The sequence below is a fragment of the Parambassis ranga genome, chromosome 5 (assembly GCF_900634625.1).
Source record: "Parambassis ranga chromosome 5, fParRan2.1, whole genome shotgun sequence".
Lineage (NCBI taxonomy): Eukaryota > Metazoa > Chordata > Actinopteri > Ambassidae > Parambassis > Parambassis ranga.
The window spans coordinates 11,998,545-12,012,501 of record NC_041026.1 but is presented as its reverse complement, the minus strand read 5'-3'; the positions used below and the strand labels follow the sequence as shown (position 1 = coordinate 12,012,501).

The 13,957-nt window shown below is 40.1% G+C and overlaps 1 protein-coding gene across 3 annotated transcripts in view; it reads right to left on the bottom strand.

The window, feature by feature from the left end:
• Positions 1-5,629: 5,629 nt before the first annotated feature.
• Positions 5,630-13,957, bottom strand: part of tox2 (TOX high mobility group box family member 2) — an 86,213-nt gene continuing 77,885 nt past the window's right edge. For all 3 annotated transcript variants that reach the window (XM_028407131.1, XM_028407130.1, XM_028407132.1), the window contains 4 exons: positions 12,707-12,787; positions 9,151-9,561; positions 8,226-8,374; positions 5,630-7,603 (listed from right to left, as the gene is read on the bottom strand). In XM_028407131.1, coding sequence (XP_028262932.1) covers positions 7,561-7,603; positions 8,226-8,374; positions 9,151-9,561; positions 12,707-12,787 — 684 coding nt within the window. In that variant the 3' untranslated portion in view covers positions 5,630-7,560. The remainder of the gene's footprint in view (positions 7,604-8,225; positions 8,375-9,150; positions 9,562-12,706; positions 12,788-13,957) is intronic.

The following is a 13,957-nucleotide window of genomic DNA, read 5'->3' as shown; positions in this document are numbered from 1 at the left end:
TCTGTGTCTGGTTAGAAGTGTTGTAAGGACTGACAGCACGTTGTTCACACAATCCCAGTTTCTGGGGTAGAGGTTCTGCTCCGACACAGAGAACTATCAGAAATTCTTGGAGATATCTGCCACTGTGAAGCATAAACTGCACGTAGCCATCATGTTTCATGTCCAAAAAAACAGTGTTTCATTTTTAGAGTGGGCACGTCTCAGCCATTTTCGATGTGTTTTTACTGTATGTTGCTTAAAGAAGGACATGAAATGTGTCATTTTGAAACCACCTTGCATCTGGAGAAGAAAAAATAACCATTTAATGTACCGGTATGTATTTTCCTGCATGTTCTCTCTCTCTCTCTCTCTCTGTGTGTGTGGTAATTACTGGAGTGCATCAATCAGTGCTGTTTCACAGCCACGATGAAGTATGGCACAAGTCATTAAAATGTATTGTGATGTTATGTTTCCTGTATATTGGCAGAGCGTGTTCCACAGCTTGGTTGCTATGGTGCTGATTTTAAGAACATAACCCCTTTTTTGCCAACCAAATGCTGTCTGACTGTCTATTATACAACATGCCAACATGTTGCACTGTATTCAGTTGAAACCTTTCCCAGTTCATCTCCAAGTGTATTTAAACAGCGCTGCATGCCATGTGCATGACAGAGCCGAATACCTCACTTCCCATGTAACTATATTGTATTTTCATAACAAGCTTTTAATCCCAAACATCTGGACGAGAACCTTATTGCAATAACACAACCGTTTCTTTCTAACACTCTCTCCAACATGCAATTATTGGAGGATCTAAGGTGCAGCATGTGTGGGCGATATTGCTCAAATAGAGCAGCTGCGGCGTTTAACAAACATCTGAAATGACTGCGTATGGCTGGTCTTGTTTCTGTGGCTGCAGTCTGAGGTGATCCAGGCCATAAAGAAACCTGACTTTCACAGCAAACTGCACAAGTGATGAGAAAATAGTTATGTGTGTGGTTCTGAATCTGACTCATCTCCACTTCAAGTCAAGACTTAAGAACTGCTGAGATGGAGAAATGTGAGGCTTTATTATTTTACCTCTTAGTCAGTATATGGACTGTAGGGTTCTTGTATGAGGATGGGGGGGGGGCTATCCAGCTCCCAGACAAATGAGGGGGTGGTGAGGAGACCAACTTCTCCTCGAATATGTCTGTCTTTCGGTCACCATTGGCTTAATGCTCTTAACCACAATTTTTATACAAGCAAACACATCAGCAGAGCAGAATCCATTTTTTCTTCTCTTTAGACAGAAGACTTTACAGGACTTCAGTCAGAAATATTAAAACATGCAATACTGGATTCTGGAAAAAGCAGTGAATGCTATGATATAACAAACGATATATATATATATATATATATATAAATATATATATATATATATATATATATACACGCTGAATGCAATGAAAAATATGTAACAGAGGTATCCTGGGTATTTATTATGCAACGTTTGAGAGGCTGTAACTGTTTCATTAGTTTCAGTATTAATCAGAATACAGTTAAAGGTAGGGTAGGAGATTTCATTCTAATGCACGTTTTGTTAAATTAGTGTAACTTCTCTTTACAATCCGATAGCAACCAATTAGTTCGGCAGTTTCACGATAAAACAAAGAATATGAATCATCTGTGGAAGCTATAAAACGCTAAAAACATCAGCCAATCCTCCGGGTGGACCCTGCACGTATTGGCTGGTTGTCACTCTCTTCCTGCTCTGCAGAGAGGTACGTGCATGATGGCCGAAGTCACAGACCGCAGCTCGTCTTCAGGTACTTCAGGTGCGCGTCCATTTGATTGGGAGGCAGGGCTTCAGGGTGAGCTCCTAGAGAAAGAGGCGTGTGTTCACTTTCGAACACTACCTTTAAATTCTTAAATCCAAGAGCACACTTTTCAAGTCTGCACGATTCAGTTTAAATTGTTGAAGAGAATCTGTTGGTCCGATTCTCACTAACTCAGTGCTGTGAGCCGTGAAAGGATCCTGGAAAAACGAGAGCTTCACAAAACATCACCATCAGAGACTCACAGCAACAATAATGTGAGACCATGTGGCGGTAATCCAAAGCAATTTAAAATCAGTTACAAACTTTTAGTTAGTACAGTAACATGTACATAAATGACACTCAAAGGCATCTATTCTGTACTTAAAATATAAAAAGAAACAACATGCATTTTGCATGTGAATAAGTAAATCCCCCATGCTTTAAAAATCACTTTAATCATTGCATTATCTAAAATATCAAACAGGAAATGGATAAAATAGCCACTGCAAGCGAGGTCGCCACAACTGACATTGCATATATTACATGATTACGTATGTATCCACAGGTGTGAAACCGCAACTGTGCTCCGTGCTTCACATTGTGTCCTATGTGATATATTTTGTCACCTCCAGTTTGCGTTTTGTGTACATGTGTACACACTGCAAACTGTCATGTGAAACAGCTCATCTTTGTTCTGAAACATAAGCATCCTCTCCTCCAAAACATGACAGTAGCAACATGATTACAACTGATTACCAAGAAACAGCTATCCACCCTATTAAAATCTGCTGACAATAATCTGTTTTCTAGATGAACTAATACATTTATATGCAGTACAGTCAGCATAAAAGAGAAACCTTAACTGATTCTGAACGCAAAGCGAAACCCATTTCTTGTTAAAACCACCCACATTTCCTGCTGTTTGTTTCCCCACCGCAGCACCAAAGTTGCAACTGAAACTTTTTTTCTTTCTTGCCTGAATGCTACAGTGGCTGGTCTGTGAGAGGCTGCATGAAGAAGCCTGACCTGCTCACCTGTATCAAGCTACATTTAAAGCATGTAGTCATTTATAATCCTTTATTAATGATATATGATATGATAAAGCCTTTATCCTGGAAGTATCTCACAACTGGCTAATTTTCCTGCTATGTCATAACCTCCTCCATAAATGCTGTCAAAATAAAAGCCTGTGCTCATAAGGAAAACATATATATATATAACATGAGGTCTATATTTGCATCGTTATGTGTTCAGCGAGGAGGGCACTGATCCCAATGATAGAATGGTGGCAACCGCCTATTGGACAAGCAGCTCAGACTGGGACAAGAAGCCCAGACAGGAGTGTTAAAAACAGTTCACCCTGCAGCCTCTAGGGGCTCGCTCCAAAAGCAAGTCAATCCCCATAGACTCCCATGTTAAAGTATTCAACTTTACAGCAGAAATAAATGTGTTTACGCTAAGCTGGAGTTAGGGTCTCTATTAATAAGTTCCCTTCTTGTGACAAATGCATAAAGCTCATATTGGACCATCAGTTTGGGTCCCATGATCGGTCATGTGTTCTGTTAAAGTAAGTATGTATGGCAATATGTCCAAACATATTCTGTTGGCACAAATGTGACAAAAACAAATACATTGATGTACTTGTCAGCAGGTTGAAGCATATTGTAAAAGTTCATGAAGTTTATTTTGGTAATGTCTGACCTTTGACCTGTCGAGCACTGCCTTCTTTTGTTCCACTTTAAGGAATTGAAGTGGATGCAACAGGCATGAGGACCATGTCAGAGAGGAGGACAGAGCAAGCACAGAGAGAGAGGCCATGGGTCCTTGCTAGGCTAAAAACAAACCTTATCTGGCTGCATCTGATTCCTGCAGACTATGTGGTGAGAGATAGTGCACAGACTGCTGTGGTGTGTTTACAGAAACTCCATGTTTCTAGTTACTTTTCATCACAAGTGGAGTAAGCAACACGACTCCACAGGTCATGTTTCCGCTTATACATAGTAAATCTGCACTGAGGTTTCATTTTAGTCAGTAAAGACCTGATGTGAGCACACGATGGTGAAAATGGCTCCAGTGTCTCAGAGCTATTTAAACAGAAACAGAAACAACAACGTGTCAGTTAAAATATAAATAAATACAACACATAGTGCTTCAGCGCTACAATTACAGCAACCGGTCCAGTAATGTTTGTCCCACCCCTTCTTCTCTTACTCTACCCGGCTGGCTACCATCAGGATGGTTCCCCCCTTGTAAGCTGTGTTTCCTGCCTCTCTCTGCTTGCTCCTAGAGACAAATTTTGATCGTAAAAGGTTTTTTAATTGCTGTGGAAATGCTGTTAAATAATAATATAATATTTTAAAATTACTTTCCTTGTAATTTTTCATTTAAACAGCCACTCTGAAAAACAACAACAAAAAAAAAACATCTCCCTAAATTGAAGGAAGAGAGAAAAGCAGAACCTGTAAAGTCCAATATTGTTTCAAATATTATAAAACACTCCAGGATAGAGGATATTAATTGCACCTCAATACAATAATTTAATCATAACGCCACAATGAGCTCACTATAAAACCCAGGATCACATGCAAACTCCACCACTGAGCTTACTATTCAGTTCATAAAGGTTTCGCATCACTGTCTTCTTGATCCCACACTGACCTTGTCTTTGTCAACCAGCCTGCTCTTACTGATGTCATCCATTCAGCTGTTTGCAGTGGTCTTTTCAAATCTATGGAAACCAGCGAGGACTGCTGCATTCACCTCTTCTCAATGGCATGCTCCACCATAAATTGTTGTCTTTCATTCTCTGTTGGCCTCATGACTTTGACTCGGGGATGAAGGATGGGATTAAGGGGCGCTGACAGAAGTGTCAAATTGATACCGTCTTCTCCCAGTATTTACTACAGTATGCCTACAGACAATGGCTGCCAGCGTGTCTGTGGATGGCAGCTCAAATATGTAAAAGAAAACACAGACTATTGTTACCACAACACTTTTGTATGCACAAATATAGTGACTAGCTCAAGAGAGAGAGAGAGAGAGAGAGAGAGAGACAACACACACATATACATCAGCAGGTATTCATACAACACTGTATGTACACAAAAGGCAAAGAGGCATGAGTGTGTGGCTGCACCCAACACCTCTTTCATCTGACACTGAATTAAGAATGTATGACTGTGATTTTCATATAATGTGTGTCATATCACAAAGTGGCAGGTTTTCCAATTGTCCAATAATGATCTATTTGCCAATTCAATACCGCTGAAGAAGAAGAGACGGCAGGCAGACGTAAAATGAATAAAACATAGAAAGAGGGAATGGTGACAGTTCCATTTCAATCTCTTCTCTCTCTCTCTCTCTCTCTCTCATAAAGTCTCTAAGAAGACTTTGTGTGTGCAATTGGGGTAAAATCAGTACTTGGACGGTTGCCTGAGTTTGTATGCACATTGCATTTCTCTGTTCTCTTTATCTCACACTAGACGCCTACGATGCACTACTTTCACAAGCAAAGCAAACGTCTTCTCGCATCTGCTCTCTTGTTTGTTGAGATAGTTTACTGGCAATATCCATGCTGGCTGGTGCACACTGTATCCACGGTTAATTAGCCGATGCCATTGGAGCCCTGAGCTAAATATAAATATAGGATACAAACGTGACCCTCTTAAGTGCAAATACAATGTACGATATAAGATGGGGGGGTGTTTGTGTATCTTTAAAATAACTATTATCAGAAAATAAAAGGTGTGATCATCTAATTAGAGAAGGGGACAAAAAAAAACAGTCTGCGGGGAAATGAACAGACATTAGCCTTGATCACTTTTATACTTTTTTTTCTTTATTATGCAGGTTTGAAATAAAAGAAGCATTGTGACACAAACTGATGTTGCTGACAAGGAAAGAAAGGATCAGCACCCCCCCCCCCCAAAAACAAAAAATGTAAAAAATAAAGAAATAATCATTGTTGTAGTTTTTTTGCCTTTCTCAAAACCCAAAGCAAAGAAACAATAAAATAAGAAAAATAAAAAATACACCTCCATCGTAAGAAGCAAAAAAGTGAGCTAATTTCTTCCATAAATAAGAAAGCCTGTCAAAAATGGCTGATGGGCTACTAGCAGAAAACAATATAATGGTAACCATTTAAAATATTTATCATTACTGGCTTTACAAATAAAATAACTACAATTGGCAGGTTTATTTTTTTGTTTTTTTACACAATTTAAAATAGTTTTTTTTTGCAGCAACTAAAACTGAAATGATGCTACGCTTAAGAGATAAAAACGAGATGTTTCTGTCAGCAAAATTCTGTTAATCACACAAAAGTTAAAAAAAGGATGAGATAAACACAACCAAACAACAACTACAAAATAAAATAAAAATCACCGTCATGTGGATGTGATGGCTCCATTCACATATTTCATTACTTTACTTCTTCATGTTGACGAGACAAAAGTGACATTATGGTTCAGACAAAATAAGAAAAGGGAGGGGGCGGGCATTTTTGAGGCAATATATATATATATATATAAATCTTTTTTTTTTTCTTTTTTTTTTCCACCTGCAACATTACATCTCATTTTATCTCACAGCGTTTTTCTTTTTCTATCTCTTTGCTCTCTATCTCTCACCTGGCTCTTTCCATTTAATGATCTGCAGGACACATATTGTGTATTCAGTTTTAGATTGAACTTTATTGGAAAAAAAACACACCAGTGAGCACAGATTTAATGCAAGAACGAGAGTGTGAAATACTCCTCTGAAATCCAGCTGCACAGGGCTGTTAAAATTCACGAGAAAGACTCTCAACACCGAGACACAAAGTGTGTGTCTGTGCACATACACACACACATACATACTCAGCTGCACACGTCATGAATGCGGTACATTCTAACGTCCACACACACGCACGCACACACAGACAATGACTTACATGTAATATTAAAGAAGAAACAAATCTATCTGGACTTCCAATTCCCAATTTGATCCCATAAAAGTGATATTTACAATCACACTGTGACAGCTCAGTAGACCTCAACAGGTCTTTAATATTTAAAAAAAGATTTCATTTTCTTTTTGTTTCTCTTCCCCACCCTAGCTTTTTGTTTTAATTTGCAGGCCCTTAAGCAAAACTACCATAACATTAAGGCCTGCGCTGAACCTACTAGAAGTTAATATTTCTCTACAGTACAGGACCCATCGCTTATTGGTGAAAAAAAAAAGAGCCAGAAATAAATAAAACAGCAACAACAATAACAACAAAAAAAAGAACGCAAAAGGAAAATAAAGTGATTAAAGGAGAGGAAGAGTTTTTTTTTTTCTTCTCATTCTAATTAAAGCTGGATGGGGTCCCTGAGGGGACGTTGGTGGTGACACACACACAAGAGGAGTGCTCTGCAGCCCGGCCTGCATCAGAAAAAAAAGGGGGGGGCTAGACACACAACTCAGAGGTTGGGAGGGGGGGGGGGGCAGGGAGAAGGGAGGGGAGGCTTTATAATTAAGTGCTTGGCAAATTTAAACAGCAAGAGGACTGCTAATACATTGAGTGGTACAGACAGTAGTCATCTAGTCAAAAAACTCTGGTCACAAATTCTAGAGAAAAATAATAATTACATTGACAAAAAAAGGTGGTGGTGGTGGAATGTGTGTGTGTGTTTGTATGTGTGTGTATGTGTAACTGCATGTAAGTGTGTGCATCAGAAAAAAGGTGGGGTGCAGGTTGGGGGTGGGGGGTGGGGATGGGGACTCCTCGGTGTCGTATCTGTCGACAGAATGATCTTCAGTTTCAGGTGAGGTAGAGTGGCTTGTCCCTGCCTATCATGCTGCCACTGGGAAAAAAAAACACGAGCATCAGTTAGTTCATAAATAAATACAAATACGAAACAACACACAAAAAATGTGAGATGATCGTTAATACAAGTCGTTCAGAATAATTTATTTCTTCTACCTCTGATCAAAAACTGTTATGAAACATTTCAGACTTGTACAGTGTCTCTCAGTGCTGCAGGACCACGGAGCTTGCCAAACCGTTTAGTACAATAAGAGTGAAAACTTGTGTTAGGAACATCTGTTTTTTACTGCTGCCTGACAAACACATGACAAGCTCTATTATCTCACCATTACCTCTCCAGCTGTCTGCCTGTCTCACTGGAATGGAACTGACAATTTTCCACACTTATATTGTGAAAGCAGCAGGAGATATGTCTGACATTACTGTATATATATATATATACACACACACACACACACCCACACATATATACAGTGCTTATTTCTATGTCTTTCTAAGGGACTTGGACTGAACTACGTCTGACAAATTCAACATTTAACACCACATTAAAAAAAGTAAATACTACGCTGTCAACAGCAAATGACATTGTGTTCCTCTGATCCTGATGAAATTAAATTGAATAAAACAGAATGATTTATTTGAGTCTTCACTCCACCCACCTGCAGTGGTTGCCACACTCCCGATTGCAGTATTCACTGTCCCAGTCATGGGTCTGAGCCACTCCAGTGCCTGGACCAGGGCCAGGAGCTCCTGGAGACTGGGAACCCCCAATGCTCTTCTGGTACTCTGACTGGAGGTGGGAAAACCCCTAAAGGAAGAACATTAAGACAATGATTGTAGTTTACATTAATACTCATAAAAAGACTGATTACAAGTTGTGTTCATGATTCTACGTGTACATAGAATCAAGGCATTCCAAATAACACTACCTGGTACACCACCTCCATGATCTGTTACACAAAACCATCCATCGAAGTTGTTATTTATAAAAGCAAGGTTATTGAACCGCCTTTTACTATTTATGATAAGCTGTTTTTAACCAATCAGATCGCTGCTCATTGTTTCTGCATAAATGGGTACTGAAACGCAGACGTGAGGTTTTCGGTTAACTGAAATTAGGACAGTTTATGTCAAAGTGACAGATTTGTAAGTGTTATACAACACAAAGTGCCTCAGTAGGGAACCTAGTAGTGTGTTTTTTTGAGTTATTTAGTGACTAAATGAGACTACAAAGTTTGATGGGGACACCGAACATAAAAAAAAACGTAAGATAGCTTTAAATTTGCCTTTTTCCTACTTCTGTTGATTGCGTGCAGTCTTCAGACCCCAGAAAAAATGATTGTTTTTTTCTATATTCTTTACTGGTCTCAAGTAAACAAAGGATATGCTAACAGTGTGGCCCACAAAAACTAGCTTTCCTTGTCTATGGCAGCTCAGAATGACAGTTAACTGGCCACAAGTACTTAGTATGCAGAAAAGACAGTCTTTTTATGTCATGAGCCAGAGTAACAATCAGGCCATCATCTTAAATAAAACACTATTTCACAGCCAAAGGATTGTTTCACAGCCGTTTCGTTACTATACCTGCTGCCCTGGAGGTGGGGAGTGAAGAGAAGCCTGGAGCCCCATCTGGTGAGAGATGATTGGCTGGGATTGGACCTGCTGCATGCGGATAGGCTGGTTGAGGAGCGAGCTCTGGTGAAGGGAGAGCTGCTGGTGGGGGTGAAGTGGTGGGCTGATCTGGAAGGAAGAAGGGGGAGAGGCACTAATGCTGGGCAGCATCTGCGATTGGCTGAGCGTCTGCGACAGAGTGTGGCGAGGGGCGTGTCCTGCGTAGCTCTGCAGGTCGGTGAGGGGGAAGGCCCCGGGCCCCAGGTATGGCGATGACGGCTGTGGGGGAGGTGGCACACTGTACAGGGGCGTGTTGGCTGGCATCATGTGTGGAGAGGCCTGGCTTGTTTGGGCACTTTTTGTCTCCATTGGATCATTATGTGTCTAGAGGAGGGAGGGAGATGTTGAAAATGGTTTTAACAACACCTTCTGGTATACACCATTTTATAGTTGTATGCAGGGTGTGTAATGAAAGATTTAATGTGCTGACTTTTGGTTTTGCCTACTAAACAAAATGGCTTAAATCATCTGGTTCATTTACAACCTGTCTGATGCCTCACTGTTATCTCTTCTTGTGCAGTTTGACTTTATTGACATCCTTATGACTCAAGATACCAGCTGTTATTATGGCCACTGATGGCTGAGATCTGTAGTGGAGCAGTTCTGCACTGTACTACACCTGTCTGGTATGTACCCTGACAAGTTTGTGGTAGAAAGTAAAGGGTTATACAACTCTTTGGCTGATTATGGAATAATTCAAACGCAAACATAGGAAAATGGTGTCAACCAGGAACCTTATCCACGTGTGTTGCAGCATAAATCCGTCCAAGACGTAAAAAAGCTTAGTAGCAGCCATTTTTTTGGACTATTTTTAACAAAGAAAGAAAACCCCTAAATTAAGTGTGGAAATGAACACATGAAAAACAAATGCTAGGTTGTCCAACATTGACTCCTTCTACTTTAGGGTGCCTTATTAATCATCCCTGTATACATCATTATGGGAATTATAGAATGTGTAGACTTTCCAAAGAAAGTTTCCATAAAACTTTCCTATAATTCTTTGCACCTCTTGTGACAAACTTATTGGAGGGAAAAACACACAGCAGCAGCAGGTATCTTCAAAGGACAATATTTAAAAACTGTCATGAACAGATTAAAAAAACTAACTTTTATTTCATTTAAAAACATGGTATACTAACACCACCAGTAAGTGTATATTATTCATTACTTATAGTTAGGTGCTTATTCAAGGAGTGTTTTCTTTCTACCCAAGGCCGCTGCTCTGTTCCTCTTCTCTTTATTTATTCAATCACACCACCCCACATCAACCACGACCTGCACACACACACGCACACACATCTAGTCTGCAGGTCTGTCTTTTATTGGGGGGGTGTATGTGTATGTATGAAATACACCCAGTGTTTCTCATTAACTGTCAGACTGGCTGGAGTGATGTGTGGCCGTCTGCTATTTAGTAATGGCTCACATCCATCCAGCTGAATCTCTGAAATAATCAATGGGACGGGATGAACGGGTGGGTACAGCAGAGGGACAGACACATTTGCAGGGTCAAGTGGAAAATGAAATACTGAAGAAAATGGGGTGAAGGGAGATAGGAGGAGTCAGGTGATAGGGTGTAGCAGCTTATTTTATTTTAAGTGGAAGTATAAGCAGTGGAAGGAAAATCTATTTAGATTAAGTACATGAACTATAATCAACAATATATGTATGTGTGACTTGTTTTTTGCATTTTAACTCTTTATTATTCAGCCACACTCTGTGCTGTGGATTGAACTGGGCGGGGGTTAACATATAGTGGGTAGCAATCAAACGTTTGTTTTTTCTGCTCCTCCCGAACAAACTACCACACGTCACAAAACAAAAAGGCAACAGGTGCACGCTGACGATGTGAATTCTTCAAATGATGCTCCAATTACCTCCAATTCCACCCACCCCAATTCACTCTGAAAAGACTCCTTCATTGGTAATTAAAAAAGAGAGAGAGAGAGAGAGAGAGACAGAGTCATGTTGAATCACGAGATTGAGCCCTGCATTCAGATTGGCTGATCCTGAATGAGTGAAGGAGGTTTTGCAGGTTTATTTTTGCCTGTTTTTTTTTTTTTGGACTGGCAATCTACCAACATATAGTATCAATCAAGCCTCTGTATAGAAGCTCTGACATGAATGTCTAATTGCACCAAAGACAAGAGATGAGAATAGTCTTTTTAGTTGAAAGTATGCTGCAGAGAAGAGGCTGATGAATTAACTATTCATGCCTTAATCAAGGTGCTTGTTTTCGGCCCATGAGCATGAGAGGAAGTGTGGCACTGCGCTCAGGAGAGGAAGGAGGGAGGCGGGGGGGAGAGAAGAGGAGGAGCCTGATATATGCTAATGCAATTTAGGGCTGTATTTGAAAAACAATGCAGAGAGACAGGAAAGAATTGCAGTATAGAAACAGAAAGAAATAAGCTTTATAATAATGTTTTTCCCACAATAGAAATACAGGATGTGATTGATAAGTTTGTGGCTTAAGGTAGAAGGAGTCATTTTTACAAACCATAGCGCATTAATTTTTATTTTTACCATAATCCCTTCCTACATTCTTAGTCCATTGTTTCAGACCTGAACAGAGCAACATTCTCTTCCTGTGAAATAGCCTGAAGAATGCTGGAATTGACCATTCAGAAGTGAATACTCAACAAAGCCATGTAACAATCTTATTTTAAAGTTTACGTTCTGTGTGGAATGAATTTTGTTTGCACCAAGCGACCAATAAAAGATCGTCCATGACAAGAGAGAAGGAGTCTGCCTTTCTCTGCTGCATTTAAAGGAGCCTTTGAAATGGGAAAGCCTCGCTGCACCGCTGTGCCACTACTGGATATCAGATGCAGCTTTTAATGGATGAAGAACACAAATAAACAGCGCTGTTTCCAAGTACTCACAGCTTAAACATCACTAAAGTTCTTGGTCATGAGTAGAAAATTTTCTATACAATCACCCAATTCAATAAAGTCCTATATGACTTTTCTCTTTTTACATAAGGCCATGAAATTATCAATCAGTCCTCATATGTTACATTTAGGACTAAACTGGAGACAGCTGCATCAAAGAGAGGGCGTTAGCGGTGAGCAAATCTCAGCCAACACATTAGTGTCGCATCAGGGAGGACAGAAACACCGGGGGGACAGAAAATGACAGGTAATGTCCACTTCGGCTCTCACACTGATGAGCACACACACACAGACATGAACTATTACTTTCCATTTCTCCCCAGGTTACAAATCAGGTGTGTTTGAGGCCTAATTTTCACTGTTCTCCTTTAAGCACACACACACACACACACACACACACACACACACACACACAGTCTCTTTCTCTCCCTCTCCCCCCTCTCTCTCTCTCTCACACACACACACAAACATACTAACCCCTTCCTCAGAATAAGAGTGAGAGGAATTCTCTGTCTAATTTATCATCCCTTATATCGCCACTGACCCATGTATATCAAAGACATGACCCCCGCTGTTACCTTGGAAACCAGACTGGCTCTGTAGGCGGCCAGGGCTTTCAGGTACTCCTTCTTAGCAGCCTCTGTTTTCCTCTTGTAGGTCTGCAGGAGCAAACACAACAACAACAACGATTGATTACAAATTGATGCCAAAGGCTAAAATGACCCTGCGGTCCACACAGGCTGATGCGGATGAGATTTTGGGAGTCATGGTGTGATTGTGTGACCCGGTGGTGTGCTTTGTGATGAAAAACCTATCAAATGCATTCAGTTATTGACCATGTGCATGATGTTGCTGCATTTGAATCATTTATTTACTAAAATGAAACATCAAGAGATCTTCTGCACAACAACATGAAAACAGAGTTTTAAAACTTTAGTGTTAAATGAGGAGTGAGACGCTGTTTGTCATTTTGTGTACTGCTTTTCAGTCTCTTCTTCTATTAAGGCTGTTGCTCATCTCTTAATCAGAACCGTTGTCTCGGCAAATCATTCAGATGAGGAAGAGAGGGGGAAAAAAAAGAAAAGAATTCAAAACAGCATTAGCAAAGAGGCAATCTCAAGCCATCTGAATGAACCTCAAATGATGCGTTAAGACAGGGAATTCGAGTTAATGTCATCCCATGTCACTCACAAGCTCTTTATAGCTGCCACTGGCTTTCTGATGCAGGCAAAGCAAGTTGCAAAAAGTCCACCCTTAAATCAAAGAGGAAGACTCAGATCTCAGCTCATCTCTGGAGCATTTTAATATGAAGAAGAGCGCGTGTTTGTGCGTCAGTGAATCTAATGGGTAATTACTGATCCTCAGTGAGAAGAGACTGTCTGTGGCTCCGTGGACAGGGTCATTTCTTTCAAAGAGGTGGGGTAGAATAACCATTAAGCATTCATGTGTCGCCAAATGCACATAGGCTGGCAGCCGCTAACACATACAGTCAATAAACAAACAGACTTACACATAGAAGAGCAAACAAACCAGAATGAAGACGGATACAATCTCTTGCTCAAACAGCTGATGTTTATCCTCTCACTCATCCCTGTTTACAATATTCTTATTACTCTCCATCTCTAATAAACATTCAAATATTAAATTGGATAAAGTAAGATGAATAAACCATAGATTTTCACAAAAAGACAAACAATTTCCATCGAGGAATGAATTTCAGTAAAAAAATAAAAACAAACTGAACCTGACTTACCCCCTCACCTCTTAGACCCACGGCTGCTTCTTTAATAACCCAACTACTCCCAGCAGCTTTAATTTCAAATTAATTT